General features: G+C 66.5%; 1 protein-coding gene across 3 annotated transcripts in view; it reads right to left on the bottom strand.

Moving 5' to 3' along the window:
- Window positions 1–12,925, bottom strand: part of BSG (basigin (Ok blood group)) — a 92,832-nt gene extending 79,907 nt beyond the window's left edge. The window contains exons 1-7 of one of the 3 annotated variants that reach the window (XM_058537776.1): window positions 12,823–12,924; window positions 7,173–7,329; window positions 6,443–6,531; window positions 6,193–6,329; window positions 5,840–6,116; window positions 5,631–5,655; window positions 5,451–5,520 (exon numbers count right to left, since the gene is read on the bottom strand). In XM_058537776.1, the coding sequence (XP_058393759.1) occupies window positions 5,457–5,520; window positions 5,631–5,655; window positions 5,840–6,116; window positions 6,193–6,329; window positions 6,443–6,531; window positions 7,173–7,329; window positions 12,823–12,889 (816 nt within the window). In that variant the 5' untranslated portion in view covers window positions 12,890–12,924 and the 3' untranslated portion in view covers window positions 5,451–5,456. Of the gene's footprint in view, window positions 1–5,438; window positions 5,521–5,630; window positions 5,656–5,839; window positions 6,117–6,192; window positions 6,330–6,442; window positions 6,532–7,172; window positions 7,330–12,822 lie in introns of those variants that run through there. The other 2 variants (XM_058537777.1, XM_058537775.1) reach the window with 2 other exon arrangements.
- Window positions 12,926–16,079: the final 3,154 nt, after the last annotated feature.

Below are 16,079 nucleotides of genomic sequence, written 5' to 3'. Positions count from 1 at the left end.
GGCGAGGCGGCGCCGGGCAGTGCGGAGGAGCCGCCGCCGCCGCCGCCGCCGGCCGAGCCCGAGGGAGGGGGGCGCGAGGGCGGAGCCGCGGGGCGGGGCCTGACGCGGGGCGGGAGGGAGCCCCGGAGCCCCGCCTCCGCCCGCGCGCCCGTTCCGCCCCGCCCGCGCGCCCGGGAAACTGAGGCCGGGCCGGGGACGGCCCAAGGTCACGCGGCCCGGGCCTCGGAGACCCGCGCAAGCCTCGCCCCGGGAGGGGAAACTGAGGCCCGCGAAGCGAAAGGACGCGCGCAAGGTCAGCAGGCCCGTCCCCTGCGCGCGTCCTTGGCGAGGGGCCCGTCCCCGCGCTCGTCGCCTGGGTCCGGAGGGCGCAGCGGGCGGTGCGCTGACGCCGGGCTTGGAGGCGCGGGGCCGCCCCCGCCGGCCTCCTTCTTTTCTATAGGTTTGAGCATTTCCATAATAAAAGGGCGTTTTTAGAGGCCGCCGGAGTGCTGGCTCTGTCCCTTGAAGGCCCTGGACAAAAGCCCTGTGTGGGGAGGGGCGGAGCGGGGTCAGTGCGAGTCTCCACGTCCCAGGGTCGCCCACCCTTCCCACCTGCATATGGGGAAACTGAGGCCGACAGGAAGAGCCCCCCAAGGGTGCCCGGGACCCCCACCCCCAAACAGTGGGGGCCTGGGGTGACAGGGGGACCCAGAGCCTGCTGCCACATTTCTCTGTCCCTTGGGCTCGGGCGCTGGCTGGCCCCTCGGCCCCCAGCTCTGGGAAGACCCCTCAGGCCCTGTTTCTGGGCAGGAGCCAGCTTGGGGTGATTCTCAGTGTCAGGTGACAGGGGAGACTCTGTCCCTAGCCCCGGTCACCTCCCCAGGGAGGTGTCACTAGAGGAGGGTGATGGAGACAGAGGAGAGAGCAGGGGCCTTGAGGACTGTGGGAGGAACCCCTCTCCTGGGACCCTCCAGCCGCCGCAACACTTCCCATTCTGTGGTGCTGGGTCCCCCACCCGCCAGGTGTCGGGCCGTGAGGGCGGAGAGGCCGTGCACACAGTAGGTGCTCAATAACAACTGAGGGATGGGCCCATCTGGACAATGGGGGCTGAGCGGGATCACCTCCCACCCCTCCACACAGGCTGCCCTCAGCCCTGGGGATTCAGTGCCCCCACCAGGCGGGTCTGGCCTCCCAGAGGGCCACCTCCATGCCGCCCTCGGCCAGACTGGCAGCCAGATGGGCGCAGGGCCGCCGTCTGTCCCGCGGCGGCGAGAGGCTGGGCGGCAGCGCTGTCTGTACCAGGCCGGGCCCGCCCCAGGCAGATGTGTGCTCCAGCTGAAGGGGGACCTTTTATGCTCACCCGGGAAGATGTCGCTCCGGGCACGCCGCCAGGGCCCCGGGACTCGCGGCTGAGGGCGGGAGGTGGACCCTTGGCCCAGCCTTAGGACCCCTCGCGCCTGGCAGCTCCTCCCCCAGGGACTGGCCTGGACCTCGGGGCAGAGGACTCGGGGACACGGGGTCCCAGCCCACTCTGAGCCTCGAGGCCTAGTCCCCGGTCCTGAGGACTCCTGCCCACCCACAGGCTGCGCCCCATCTCTCCCACCCACTCTCCCCTCACCCAGGCCAGTCGTTCATCCAACAAGGACTTACTAGCACTTCCCCAGGGCCTGGGATTCAGAAGTGAACCTAGCGGGCCCCCGCCTGGTGGGCCTGGGCAGAGCAGACAGACAGACAGATGACCAGCATGGCACCTGTGACGTTTAGTAGGTGGTACGTCATCCGTTAGAAGATGGTAAGAGCTACACGACTCAGAGCCAGGGAAGTGGACGAGAGAGGTGCTAGGGGTGAAGTCCGGAGGCCTCTCGGAGGAGGAGACATGAAGACCTGAAAGTGGGGAGGGACGGTGTCCTGCGGACATTTGCCAGAAGAGCGTCCGGCAGGTGGCACAGCCCGTGCAAAGGCCCTGAGGCAGGCTGGTGCCCGGCTTGTGCGAGAAGAAGGGATACTGAGAACCCAGGGGTGGGTGGGGGAGAGGAGGGCACCCAGAGACGGCAGGTGGGCCTGGACCATGTGGATGGGTTAAAACTGAGTCAGTTCACAATGGTCTGCGGCCTAAAACGGCTCTTCACCCCCCACGGCCTTTGGGAGGACACCCCATTCCTCCCACCGTCTGGCCTGCCCCCAACTCTTCCTCAGCATCATTGGGCTCCAGGCACGGCCTCCCGCACTGACCCTCCCACCCTGTCCACACGGGCCTGCAAGCCCGGCCCGACCTCCCAGCCTCCCCAGCCGAGGCACCGAAGCCCCGTTTCCTCCTCAGTCGGGCAGGTCCTGGCAGAGCCCTGAGCCTGCAGGGTGGGGACCCTCCAGGTGAGCATTGTGTCAGACCAGGAAGGCAGGACCAGGCCAGCTCTCGGCCGCCTGGACCATCGAGGGGCCCAGAAGACCCACTGCCATGAAGATCCTGAACATGCCATCCGCCGCGGGGGGCGGGACGGGGCCCCCGTTTACCGCCGGCTTGGGAAGGGGCGTGGCACGCAAACGCCACTGTGCAGGGCAGAGCCCTGGTGTCCGGCCCCGAAGCCGGGCGACCTTCAGCAGAGCGTCTGTCCCCTGGGCCTCAGTTTCCCCAGTATCTGCAGTTCTGACCTGGATCCACCTGGATTTTCCTTTCCCTGCCGAGCCCACCCTCCCAGGCCCGTGGTGGGGGCAGGGGGGGGTGACCACCCCCACATCCCTGCCCCACTCCGTTTCAGCTCTGCCCTCTGCCTCCAGGGGAGGCCCCCACGTAAGGCGGAGGCGTTCTTAGGGCGCCGGGGTGGGGGCGGGGCTGGGCTCGGGGAGGCCCCCGGGGCCCTCACTGCAGCCCTGGCCTCTCGGGGCCCCAGCCCAGTGCCGTGTGCCCAGGGAGGGGACGGGCAGCCCTGTCCGGCAGCCCAGAGGAGCAGATGGGGCGTTTCCAAGTGGGCCCGGGAAGGCGCCCTTGCTCCTCCGATGGCCCCCAGCGGGGCCCCTCTGCCCTCGGCCGCCTGGACCTGAGACCCCGGTTCCTGAACCCCAGGCACCTGCCAGATGACCTCACTGGACCCTGTGACTCCTCCGTCCCACCCCTGGGGAAACTGAGGCAGGGTTCAGCGGGCTGTCGCCTGGAACACTCCCCAGTGGCACGGGCCCTGTACTGCTGGTGCCCATTTAACGCGTGCTGGATGGAGGGATGAACAAGGATTCTAGTGCTGAGGAATGTAGGAAGCCGCCTGCCGTGTGGCCGTACTTTTGTCGTCAGCTTGATTCTCCACGTGCAGGGCTGGAGGGCCGCACGCGAGAGCCGAGTGCCTCGGGGGGAGGGTCCCGGGTGAACCAACCACAGGTCGGCCGTCCGCTGTCCACCTCCAGGGCCCTCTGCTGCCGACGAGGAGCCCAGTGCAGCCGCTCACACTGCCCGAGCCCCAAGCCGCTGGGTCCTGGGGGTCCAGGGCGCAGGAAGCAAGATGGGGGGCCCGCCTCCTGCAGGGACACAGACCCCAGCAGGGGAAGGCCACACACACGCCCTCCGATGTCGAGGCCGCCATCGGGGAGGGGCAGAGCTGGGCCAGGGCGCCCGGCGGTGTTCCTGGGGAGTCTGTTTCTCTCTCAGCCCCGGTGAACCATCGGCGCTGTCAGTGTGGCCGAGTGAAGGAGCAGGACGTGCATCCTCCCGCCAGGGGAGGGGAGGGGTGGGCGCCCGGGACCCGGGGCTCAGGGAGCTGGGGGCTCGCAGGGCCAGGCGGGTGCCCCCAGGCCCCTCTGTGGGGAGGGGCGCCCGTGGCCACAAGTCCCCCCCACTCCCCCTGGTGTGTGCGTGGCGCCCTCTGGCGGCGGCTGGGGAAGGGCCTGGCTCCTCCCAGGCTGTGGGGTGCAGGACACACCAGGCGCCGGGCCCTGTAAAGAACTCCTCCTCCCGCAGGAGCTGACTGCTGGGGCCTCGGGGCCCCCGCTGCAGCGTCTGGTCAGCCAGCAGGGCGCCCTGGTCCACCGCGTCCAGGGGCCGGGCATCTGCGGCTTCTGCGGGTTGTGAGGCTGGATTGTTTGCCGACGTTGAAAAGAGCCGACTTCATGACCTGACGTCCGGCTGCTCTGGACACTGGGGCAGAGCTGCCCACGCCCCCCAGACCCACCTCCTCCCACCCCGCCAGCAGCAGTTCACAGAGGGGGCGCCCTGGACAAGCCCGTTCCCCTCTCTGGGACTCAGTTACCCCACCTGTACCAGGTGGGAGGCCTAAATGGTTCCTGCTGGGTGCCGGGCTTTGGTGAGGGCGTGCCTGACGAGGCTGCCCGTGACCTCCTGCCCCAGAGTGCCCCCCTGCAGGCTGTCTGTCCCCCTCCTCCCTCCTCCACGCGGCCCTGCCCTGGGGGCTCTCGGGCCCCGATTCCAGGCACCCCCACCCCCCCGCACTCGCACCCAGGCCTGACAGACTCCGGGACCATTCCCCGGCTCCATCAGAATGAAGCCCCGGCCCCTCGCTGACCACCCCGGCCATGGGGAGCCTTCTGTCCAGGACAGCAGGGCGAGGACGGCTGAGGGCGGGGCTGCCTGGCCCGTCAGGGATGCCCGGGCCTCGTCCAGGCCCTTCTTGGGGGCACTTGCAGGAATCCCCTCTTCATCCTTCGTCCTGGGAACAGCCCCCCAGCACCCAGCCTCCCTCAGGGGCTTCGCCCGCCAGCTGCCCCACCAGCTCCCCCGCTGAGACCCAGGCCTGGCGCAGACAGGACAAAGCGAGGACGAGGTGGTCAGCCTTTATTGTGAGTCAGGACGTGTGGAGAGAAGCCTTGGGCCAGCTGGAGGGGGACCGTGGGAACGGCCCCCCCCCCGGGGGGCATGCAGTGAGGGGGTCTGCAGTGAGGGGGCAAGGAGGGGCACTGCGGGGCCGGTAGCTGGGGGTCAGAGCCGACCCGGTCACAGCACCGACCACGTGACCGAAAGCTCTGGCTTCAGTCCGCAGGATGCTCGCACTGCCCGACCTGTGACCTTCTACAAAGGACAGTGACTGGACGCCGGCCCGCCCGGCCGCAGCCTCGGGAGGTGGACGGGCCGGAGCTGGGGAAGGCCAGCCTGCCCTCCGCCCGGCCCAGCGGGAGGGAAACACAGGGGGACACGAGGGGTGGGCGGGGGCGGGGACGAGGCCTCGCTGGGCACTCGGGCTCCCTGGGCCACGAGATGCTGCCGTGGGAAAATAAGACTCTGGGAACTGAACTCTACACGCGGGAAACTCGGGTTTGGCTCTTCAAACAGGAGCGTGTGGGCTGAGCCGGGCGCGTTTCCTTTCAGAAGTGGACGTGGAGCTGGGGACGGGGACACGGGGCTCCCGACGCACGCGGCTCGGCCTCTGCGGACTCCTCCTCGGCTGCCTGCAAGGAGGGGGCGCTCAGAGCCCGGCCCGCCCGCCCGCGGCCCGCCCACCGCCCTCGGAGCAGGAGCCCCCCCCGCGGCTCACCGCCGCTCAGCTGGCGTTCCTCTGGCGCACGTTCTTGTCTTTGTCGTTCACGTGGTGCCCGCTGCTCTTCCTGGGGTCACGAGGGGGGCTCTCGGTGCTCAGAGGACAAACAGCCATCCCCCGTGCCACCACGCGCCGGGGACCCCCCGCCCGCCCACCCCCTGCACGGCCAGGACTTACAGCGGAGCGGAGCCCGCGTCCTCATCTGTCAGACACAGCCGCGTGCAAAACAAAAGCAGACCGTCAGCAGTGCCCCCGGACCGGGACCTCGCGGCAGTCTGTCCTGCCCGTCCCCCCGCCCTCGGCCCCCGCCCTGGGACTTGCACCTCCTGAGAGCTGTCTGGGGCCCCCACCCCAGGATGAGGCCGGGAGCGCGGGCTCGAGCTCACCGTCCAGGACCTCGTCCGGCTTCCGCCGCTTCTCATAGATGAAGATGATGGTGACCAGCACGAGGACCTCGGCCACGATGCCCAGGAAGGGCCAGAGGGCGGCGAAGCGGTCGCGCACGCGCAGAGAGATGACGGCCCGGCCGCTGCCGGCCGCACTCGTGCCGTTGCAGGCGTACTGGCCGGGGTCCACCTCCTGGTCCAGGTCAGAGATGCGCAGCTCTGTCCTGGTCCCCGAGTCCACCACCAGGAACCTGCCCTGGGAGTCGTTGGCGATGACCTGCGGGCGGGCGGGCGGACCCTGTAGGACCGGGCGGGGGGCCCGGCCCGGCCCCTGTCCGCGGGCATCCCCTCACCTGGTCCCCGGACTCGCTCAGCTTGTACCACACCCAGCTGGTGACCGGCGGGGACGAGTCCGACTTGCAGGCCAGCACGACCGTCTCCCCCTCGGTGGCGTGCTCCGACTTCTTCACGGCCTTAATATTGGGGGGCCCTGCGGGCGGGGCAGAGGCATCCCTCTCTGTGCCAGGCTCCCCACCCGGAAGGGACGAGCCCGCCCCCGCCCCGCCAGGCCCCGCCCCCGCCCGCCCCTGGCCCGCGGCCCACCCTGCAGGCTGATGCTGGCCCTGCCCAGCCGCTCCGGGAGGAAGAGGCAGGAGTAGTCCCCCGGGCGGTCCTCCGCGTCCACGTCCACCCTGCAAGCAGACGCGGGGTGAGGGGCGCGCGTCCAAGCCATGCTCAAACCGCTGCCACCGGGGCTGAGCGAGGCGGCGCCGGGGTCGGGTCAGGAGACGCTGGCTGCGTGGGGGCAGGAGGGCTGCGCCGCCCACTCCACCGAGGGGGCACGGGGACAGGGGAGGGCTGGCCGCCTCAATGACCCGGGCCACGTGGAGCCGCGGCTCCCAGCAGCCCTCAGGGCCGAGGACAACATGGCTCTGTGCCCAGGACCCGCTCGGCCCAATGAGGACCAGGGCTCAGAGGGGGCGGCTGCGAGCGCCCGAGGCCTTCATGAGCTGGGGACGCGGGACTCGAGGCGGTGCCCGCCCGCACCCCGGGAAGGAGGGAGGGTCTCGGAGGCCGTGGCGTCCAGCAGCCCCCGGGCCCTCGGCGTCTGACCCCCTCCCCGGCTTCTGCAGCCCAGGGTCTGAGCAGAGCTTGCGTCCAACGTCTGTCCGCAGCGAGTCGGCTGACCACAGCCTTTGTTCTCGCCCACCTCGGAGGCCGTCACCAGGAAAAGTCCCAGCACGAGGGGCAGCGGGGAGGGGCCCACAGTGGCAGCCACGGCCGAGGCCCGGTGCCCCCCACCGGGACAGCTGTGAGCGGGGTCCGCACTCACTCGTACACCGTGCTCAGCCCCGACAGCGCGTCCTCCTTCAGCACCCGGCCGCCCTTCAGCCAGCGGTGGCCGGTGACCTCTGTGGAGCTGCTGTTCAGCGTGCAGTTGAGCTGGGTCTTGGAGCCCACCTCAGCGACGGAAGTCGTGATCCTGCTCTCTGGGGGCGGAGGCGGGGAGGTCACCAGGGTCGGGGAAGACCGCAGCCCCCGCAAACCTGCAGCAGCCCCGCGTCCCCCACGGCCAGGGCCTCCTGGGAGAGGAGCACGGCCCCGCTGGACCGTCCACAATCGCAATGGAAGGTCACTTTCCCCTGAGTCCGCGCCTCGGTCTGAGGAGTGAGCACGCGGACACAGGGCGGGACTCGGTGTCGGGAAGCGTTTTAAGTGGCCGGGTCTCAGGTGTGGGGACAGAAGCTAGTGCCCATCCTGGGCCCCGGACCAGGACCAGGACGTGGACCACTGGTCCAGCCCAGCGCCGACCAGAAACTCCTTCAATCTACCCCTGCCCGGGTCCCCAGTCCGACTGGACGGTCCTGCAGGTCCCGCCTGCCCCCGCAGAGTAAGGCCGCCGGGGGTGGGACACGTGCTCGGGCATGGGCATGGCAGGTCAAGGGGTCCAGCCGCCCCGTCGTGGAAGGTCGAGGGCTCCCATAGTCCTCACACTCGCCACACAGCCACCGCACAGATGACACTCTGCCCGGACGCCGAGGGTGGACTCCAGCGGGCCCTCTGGTCAGGCTCCAACGATGCAACCCCCCCATTAGCATGAGCCATTCTCCCAGGAATCGAAGGTGAAAACCTCAGAGCCGGAAGGGGAGGGCGGCCTGCAGGCTCTGGGAGCGTCCTCTCTGGGGCCCAGACCTGCGGGCACTCGACGGGGCGGAGTGGAGAGCAGAGGAAGGGGACGGAGCAGAACCAGGACCCTCTGCTGGTCTAGGGCCACCCCGGCCAGGCCACCCCTGACCATCGGGGTCACAGCGAGCCAACCATGTCCACATTGAGCCCCATCCTGGGCTGGAGCAGGTGTCGTGGGGACCCCTCACCCCTGGGACAGAGCCGGCTCCTCGAGGCAGAGCGATCAGCGCCGTGGTCAATTCACTCAGAAGCGGCTGTCTCTCCGGCTCGTCACCCACGCTCATGCCCCAAGGGCGGGCGTCCCTCCTGAAGGCCAGGCCCCCAGGACAGCACTGAGAGGCTACCCAGGGCCCTCCCCTCTGTGGGGAGAAGCCCCCGGCATGGCTCAGGTGACCAGCGGAACACGAGACTGTGCGAACGACTCGGCCACACAGGCAGCCTCCTCCTGGACCCTGGGACCCCCCCATCCTCCCGGCTCACCCGATGGTTTCTGCTGGCACATCTGGTGAACCACACAACCCACACGTGGAACCAGGCAGTGCTCAGAGCTCATGACCCCACCTGGCTGGTCACCTCAGCACCAGTGTAAACTGGACCCACAGACAGCAAACCTCCACTTATGCCCCACACCCCCGATCCGGAGTGAAAACACCCCGACAGCACGAGGAGGCCCCCCACCCCACAGCCAGGGGCCACCAGCCTGACTCATGGCGGGCAGGGCCCCTGAGACCCGGCCAGTCGTTAGGAAACCTGAACCTCAAACCCAGAAGAGCAGCAGTCTCTCTGAGAGGCTTGTTCTAGAACGACAGCACTCTGAGGTCCTGGCATTGCAGCCCCGACCCTGTCCCTTCTGGACTGCCTGTAGAGAGCCCTCGCTCCCTGGCTGCATGTCCAGTCGGGGAGAGGGTGGCCTCCTCGTGTAGACAGGGCTCACTGGAGGCCAGTCCTCAGCCCCACCCCTGCCCACCTGCCAGCCTTTCCTTTAAAACAGGACACGGAGGGGCCGGCCCTGTGGCTTAGCGGTTGAGTGCGCGCGCTCCGCTGCTGGCGGCCCGGGTTCGGATCCCGGGCGCGCACTGACACACCACTTCTCCGGCCATGCTGAGGCCGCGTCCCACATACAGCAACTAGAAGGATGTGCAGCTATGACATCCAACTATCTACTGGGGCTTTGGGGGAAAAATAAATAAATAAAATCTTTAAAAAAAAACACAAAAAACAAGACACGGAGACACGAGTCCCAGGACCCCAGCGAGCCAGCAGGAAGGGCAGGGAGGCTCCTCTGCCGCTCCCGGGCATGCACATGCACGCACACATGCAGACGGCACACATGTGCACGTCTTCGCACACACAGGGCACACAGCACAGCACAGCAGGCTGCCGGCCCCGGGCCCCAGGGCCGGGGGTGGACTCAGGACAGGCCCAGGGCGCGAGGCTGGGAGCTTCTGTGGCTGCGCCGTGTTCACAGGAGGATCTGCCTCCATGTTGCTCAGGACCCAAGATTTCCCGAGAGCAAAACCAGCACCGCAGGCGGTGACTCAGGGCAGGAAGAAGGCCGGGGCCTCCTCCCCAAGCGGCCGCCTCGACGCGACTGCGCTCCCATCCCTCACCCGGGCTGCCCTCACCTGGGGCTGCCAGACAGGAGCTGGGGCAGATCCCGTCCCAGCCGCCCCCAGGGCGGGCCCCCACCCCTCCTCCCTCCCCGGGGGTCAGAGGACCCACAGGCCCACACCCCGGCCCGGCCTGAGGGCCACACGCTGCAGGGGACCGTGCCAGGCCCCACCTGGGCCACCTGGCCGCCCGTCCCACCACAGCGCCCTCTCTGTGGACTGGGCACAGGCAGCCACGTCTGCTGTGTCCCCAAGGGGCACCTCAGGCGTTACAACAGTGGTGGCCCTCACTGGGATCACCACACAGACACTTGCCGCTACAGGTAACGTTATATCTGTGATGTGGAAACACCGCTGGGACAAGGCCAGCGGGGGTCACAATGGAAAAGGCTTGGAACAACGCCCTCCAGCCCCCTCGGCCCCGCCCACCTCGGGGAGCACCCCCCAGAATCTACAGGGAGCCTCCACCCCCAGAGCCGGGAGCAGGGCGGGCGCCTGGCCCTCCGCCACCCTGGAGACGTGAGAACTCGACTCGGGCCACATGACCAGAGCCCACGTTCTCAGTAAAGTCACCTTCATCTAAAAACAGCCACCCCTCCCGTGTGTCCGCTCGGGGCAGGGCCGGGCTTGGGCAGGAGGCCTCGTGGCAAACAGCCCCGGAGCGCTCAGGACGGCCGTCGGGCGCCCCTCCACCCCACCCGCCGCAGAGCGGGAGCCCAGACGGGAGGGGACGCCAGCCAGGCTCTTCCCCTCCATGCCTCACCTGAGGACCAGAGAGACCACGGCACCGGCCCGCAGGACCCAGCTAGCAAACCGCTGCCCGCCCCAGCAGGACGACGGCACCCTGGACAGGCCCGGGCAGGGCCAGGGTCTCCCGGCAGGGCGTGAGAAGCCGAGTGCCAGCCTCTCGGCACCCGATGCTCGAATGGAGGAAACCGCCCCTGGCAGAGGCCCCGAAGAAAGCTCCTAGGACTGACCCGTCCAGGAGAGGCGAACACTCCACTAAGCCCCTCACCCACCCCGGGAGAAGAGGCCGGCACCCCGACTCTCAGATCCCCCCTGAAGCCCCTGGGAACGGTGGAGCCGTCACAGGGAGAAGGGGAGGCCCGGGCGCAGCCCTGGGAGAAGCAGGAGGCCCGAGGCCTTCCCACCCGCTGGGCCATCGAGGGCCTCGTCCAGAGGGCTGAGGGGCCTATCTCCCGCGCGCACCTTGCCCGCAGGCTCCTATCTGCCCGCAGGCTCCTATCTGCCCGCAGGCTCCTATCTGCAGGCAGACAGCGGGCAGGCTGGCCGCAGGCCAAAGGCCCCGGCCCGGAGGCGGTCAATAAATGGTCATTCTGATCATAAGGAAGGAGGCGTGGACCGAGACCTTAAAGTGGGTCAGGGGTAACCGGGTGAAGCGTGTGCCACAGCAGCCCCTCCCAGCCCTGCTCGGGACAGCCGCCGGAGCCCGGACCCTTCTGGGCTGCACTTTGTCCCCTCCACGCCGGGCACCATAAATCTTTAACCCAGAACCGCAGAACGAGTCTCGGCACAGGAAGGAGTCATCCCTCTCCGTCGTGCTTTCTTCTGGAAAAACGGTCTTATCACACGTTCCCAGCCGCTTCCTCCACACCAGACGTCTGGCCGCCCCCACCTCGGCCCACGCCCGTGAGGGCCCGGGGCCCAGCCCGCCTGAGTCTGCAAGCAGCCCTCTGCGCTCCGGCAGCACACGGCGACCTTGAACATCTCCCCTCTCGACCCAGGCTCAGTTTCCACGCCGCAACAAGAGTAAGGGGCACCAACACCACCTCGTTCTGGGCCCCGAAATCAGACAAGACCAGAAGAAGCAGAGCGTGCGGGCCCCTGCAAGGGGTCAGTGTTGGGGCGGACACGGGGCAGGTCCCAGCGCGGCCCACGGGACCTAATCCCGGGAGGAATGACAATCCCTTCCAGCTCCCGGGAGCGGCCGCTTCCTGAGCATGTGGCTCCTGCACCCACTTGGGGACAATACCCACTTTCCAAATGAGAGCCAAAAGCCCCGGGGTGGGGGTGGGGCTCTCCACTGCACCCCTCCCCAACACTCCCAGGGCAGGGGCCCCACTCCCTAGCTGCCTCCCCAGGCCACCAGGCTCCAGCTGCTCAAGGACGGGGGGTGGGGGGGGGTGGGGGGGGGTGTCCCTTCCCTGGAGAGATGCGTGGGGGTGCCTCCAGATCCTCTCCCCAGGAGTCCTCATCAGGGGGTCAGGCCAGTTCAGGGCTCCTCCCCTCCCCCAATCAAGAAAATCAGACTTCACTCCAGTTCTTCCCTAGTCAGGCCCGTGGGGCCCCCTAAGCACAGATATCCCCCTAGCACTGCGCCCAAGGAGCCCCCGGGGTCCCCCCAAACCCCAGGGAGCCCACCCAGCACTGCTCCCCCCAGAACTTTCCGCAGCCTCTCCTGAGCCCCCTCAAACCCTGGGACCCCCTGCAACACCCCAAGTCCCCCCGAACCACGGGAACCCACAACACTGCGACACCCAGAACTGCCCCCAAGCCCCCCACAGTACCTCAGTGGGCACCCCCACATCCACACTACCACTCCTGGGATCTTTCTGGTCCCCTCAAAACCCAGAATTCCCCCAGAACTGCCACACCGGGTAACCCGCTGGGTCCTCCCAAACCACAGAAACTCCCCCGGCACTGGGATCCCCCGGAACCCGCTTGAGCCCCCCAAACCACGGGGACGCCCACATGCCGCCCCCGGGGAACCCGCCGCGTGCCCCCACTCCCCGGCCACCCCCTGCACTGCCGCCCCCGGGCATTCCTCGGGTCCCCACAAACCCCGGGACCACCCCCCACACTGCTGACCCCGGGAACCCCCCAGGTCCCCACAAACCCCGAGGACCCCCCGGCATGCCGTTCCCGGGAACCCCTCGGGTCCCCACGAACGCCGGGGAACCCCCCCGTATGCCGCCCGTGGGATCTCCCCGGGTCCTCCCAAACCCCGGGGACCCCCTCCATGCCGCTCCCGGAAACCCCCCGGGTCCCCCCAAACCCCAGGGACCCCCTCCCCAACTGCCGCCCCCGGGAACTCTCAGGGTCCCCCCAAACCCCGGGAAGCCCCCCGCATGCCGCCCCCGGGAATCTCCCGAGTCCCCACAAACCGCGGGGACCACCCGGACTCCGCAGGCCCCGAGCCCGCCTCCCCGCACCCGCTGGCCTCACCTTGCCCGGAGCCACCCTCGCCGCCCAGCAGCACGAGCCCCAACACGACCACCAGAGCGGCCGCCATGTCACCGCCGTCCCCGCCGCAACCGCCGCCGGCGGCGCTATAAGAACCGGGCGGCCGGCCGGGCGCGCGCACGCAGGGCGGCGCCGGGGGCGGGGCGGGGTGCGCAGGCACGTCGGCCGCCGTCTGCGCACGCGCACGGGTGCACGTACGCACGCGCTGGCCCGGGCAGGCTCGCGCTACGGAAGCCGGGGCGGCAGCACCACGTGACCCGGGCAGGCCACGCCCCGCGGCCTGGGGCGTGGCCGCGTTGCTAGGAAACAGGGGGGGCCCGCGCGGGCGGGGCTGGGAGCCTGGTTTCCCTTCGTTCTTTCGGAAACGTTGTTGGAACGGAGCTGTGCACCCAAAAGGGGCTAAAATGCTCCATTTATACTATGTGTGTTCTGTCACGACACGAAAGAGAAAGAAGCATTAGAGGAGGCGATAGAGATCCCTGTGAACAGGTGCACGTGTGCCCTGGGGCGGGGGGCTGCCAGATTTAGCAAAAAAAACACCCGGACGCAGTTAAGTTTTAAGTTTAAGACAGAGAACGAGTGACTTCTTAGTGTAAGTACCCGTGCAATATTGGGACATACTTATTCAAGGGAAGTATGGCTATTTATCTGAAATTCAGGTGTAACCGGCTGTCCTATATTTGCCTGGAAGACCTACCCTGGGGTTTGTCTTACAACAAATACTTTAAAAAACGACAATTTCAAGCAAAAACAGGATCATGTAATCTTCGTGACCCTGGGCTAGGCAGTGGTTTCTTAGACGTGACACCAAAAGCGCAAGCAACAAAGGAAAAAATAAATAGGACTTCATCAACATTACAAACTTTTGTGCCTCAAAGAATACTAAGAAGAAAGTGAAAAGCCAACACACAGAACGGGAGAAAATATCGGTGAATCGTATCTGATAGGGACTTATATCTATAATACATAAAGAACGCTGACAACTGGATAAAAAAAAAGACGCACGACCCTGTTAAAAAACGGACGAAGGATCAGAATATACGCTTCTCCAAAGAAGACACAGAAACGGACGACAAGTACATGAAGAAGGGCTCAGCATCCTGAGCCATCAGGGGAATGCAAACCACAACCACAGTGAGACAGCAGTTCACACCCGCTGGGACAGCTCGCAGCGAGAACGCGGAAGACAGCAAGTGCTGGTGAGAAGTGGAGACACCGGAGCCCTGTGCACAGGTGGCGGGATGGAAGATGGTGCAGCCCCTGCGCAGAACATGGGCAGGGCCTCAGAAGGGTAAACCAGAGTTACCATCTGACCTGGTAATTCCACTCCCCACAAGAACTGAAAATCCACGTCCACGTGGAAACTTGTACGTAAGTGTTCACAGCAGCATGATTCGTAACGGCCAAAAAGCAGAACAGCCCAAATGCCCATCGATGGATGAATGGATCCACACAACGGATCCATCCACACACTCGAATACGACACAGCCATCAAAAGGAGTGAAGCCCTGACACAGCTATACTGTGGACGGACCTTGAACACACGATGCTCAGTGAGAGAACCAGACACAGAAGACCACACGGTGTGTGATTCCATTGATGTGAAACGTCCAGAACAGGCACATCCACAGACAGAGAGTGGGTTCATGGTTGCCAGGGGCTGGGGGATATGGGTGAGGAGTTACTGCTGATTGGGTGGGATTGCTTTCTAGGGTGATGAAAATGTTCTGAAATTGAATGTGGTGATGGGTGCACAACTCTGAAATGTACTAAACCCACTGAGCTACAGACTTTACTTGTGTGAATTGTATGGTGTGTGAATTATCTCAATTAAATATAGGGTAATGTGCTTTAGATAAGGGGTCAGGGACGCGAAGACATACAAGGTGACAAGAACAAGGAAACAGTGGCCACAGTAAGGGGTGAGCGGTGTGTCTGGGAACAGCCTGTCTGGCCCGGGGAGGCAGGTCCAGGGAGGAGGGTGGGCAGAGCCGGCAGAGTCCCAGCTTTGGGGGGCTTTGGAGGAAAACGTGGGAAGGATGTGGCAGAGGGGCCGGGACTTGCTGATGAAGGGGTTGTGGGTGAGGACCTCACTCCTGGGGCCTGGAGCCTCAGAACCGCCCGGGAGCCAACCAGAAGCCCCAGCCCCAGGCCCATCCGGCTTGTTGAGGCCGCACGCAGGGGGGTTGAGAGCTACGTGCAGAATGGGGGAGGAAGGCCGCCAGCTGGCTTCAAAGCCCCTGGCCTGGGCAGGATTTCTGGCCCCCGCCCCGCCCTCGCTGGGCTGGGCTGCGGACAGATCTCATGGGAAATATCAGGGCTGCCGGGAAGCCTTTGTTTACGGAACAAAGCTGTGCCTCCTTGAAGACCCAGTTTTCTGTCCCCCTCCCCGATCCCCGCTCTGTTCTGTCCTGGCCTCACCCTGGGGCAGGCGGCTCCCTGTCCCCCTCTGCCTCCACGGAGAGGCCAGCCAGGGCCACGCGGGCTGGGTGGCCAGATTTACCAAACGGAAATACAGGACACCCAGTTACATTTGAAGTTCAGATAAAAAAAAAAAAAAATCAGTACCTTTTTAAGTTATCAGTAGGTCCCACGCAGTATCTGGGATATACTGATCCCCAAAATTGCCTGTCCTACGTCTGAAATTCAAATGTAACTGAATTTGGCGTCTTCCATCGGCATCTCTGACCCGGTCCCCTCACCCTTGTAACTCCCCTCATCGCACAGGTCACTCTCTGACCTCACGTCCATCCCGGGCCCCTTGCCTGCTGTCCGCCTGCCCGTGTGCAGGGCAGGGACAGCCAGCCTGGCCTGGGCCCTGTGCCGGGCCGCCATCTGCCCCCTGCGGGTGCCCCTAATTGGCTGTGGGCGAGTGGACATCCAGGACCCTCGCTGTCTCCCACCCTGGCCTCCGGGGCCTGCACCCCCTCTGGGAGGGCCCGGATTTCAGATCTGGCGGCTTCCTCTGACAGCAGGAGAAGGAGGCAGCTGTCTCCTCTGGCCTGGATCTCCCTCGTTCCAGCAGCTCTTGCAATCGAGGCCGAACCCCTCCCTCGGCCTCGCCCCCACTGACCCCTTCGGCCTCGGCGCCCTCCACCCACCACGCCTTTGGCCCCAGCCTCACTGGCAGTGTTTCCTGCCTCTGAGCCTTTGCCCAGGCTGTGCCCTTTCCAGGTCACTGCCTCGCCCCTTCCCTCCCTGGCAGAGGCCGTCTTGTCCCGAGGGCCTCACACTTGAGA

Source organism: Diceros bicornis, unplaced genomic scaffold (assembly GCF_020826845.1).
Source record: "Diceros bicornis minor isolate mBicDic1 unplaced genomic scaffold, mDicBic1.mat.cur scaffold_67_ctg1, whole genome shotgun sequence".
Lineage (NCBI taxonomy): Eukaryota > Metazoa > Chordata > Mammalia > Perissodactyla > Rhinocerotidae > Diceros > Diceros bicornis.
This window is presented reverse-complemented; position numbering and strand designations above follow the sequence as displayed.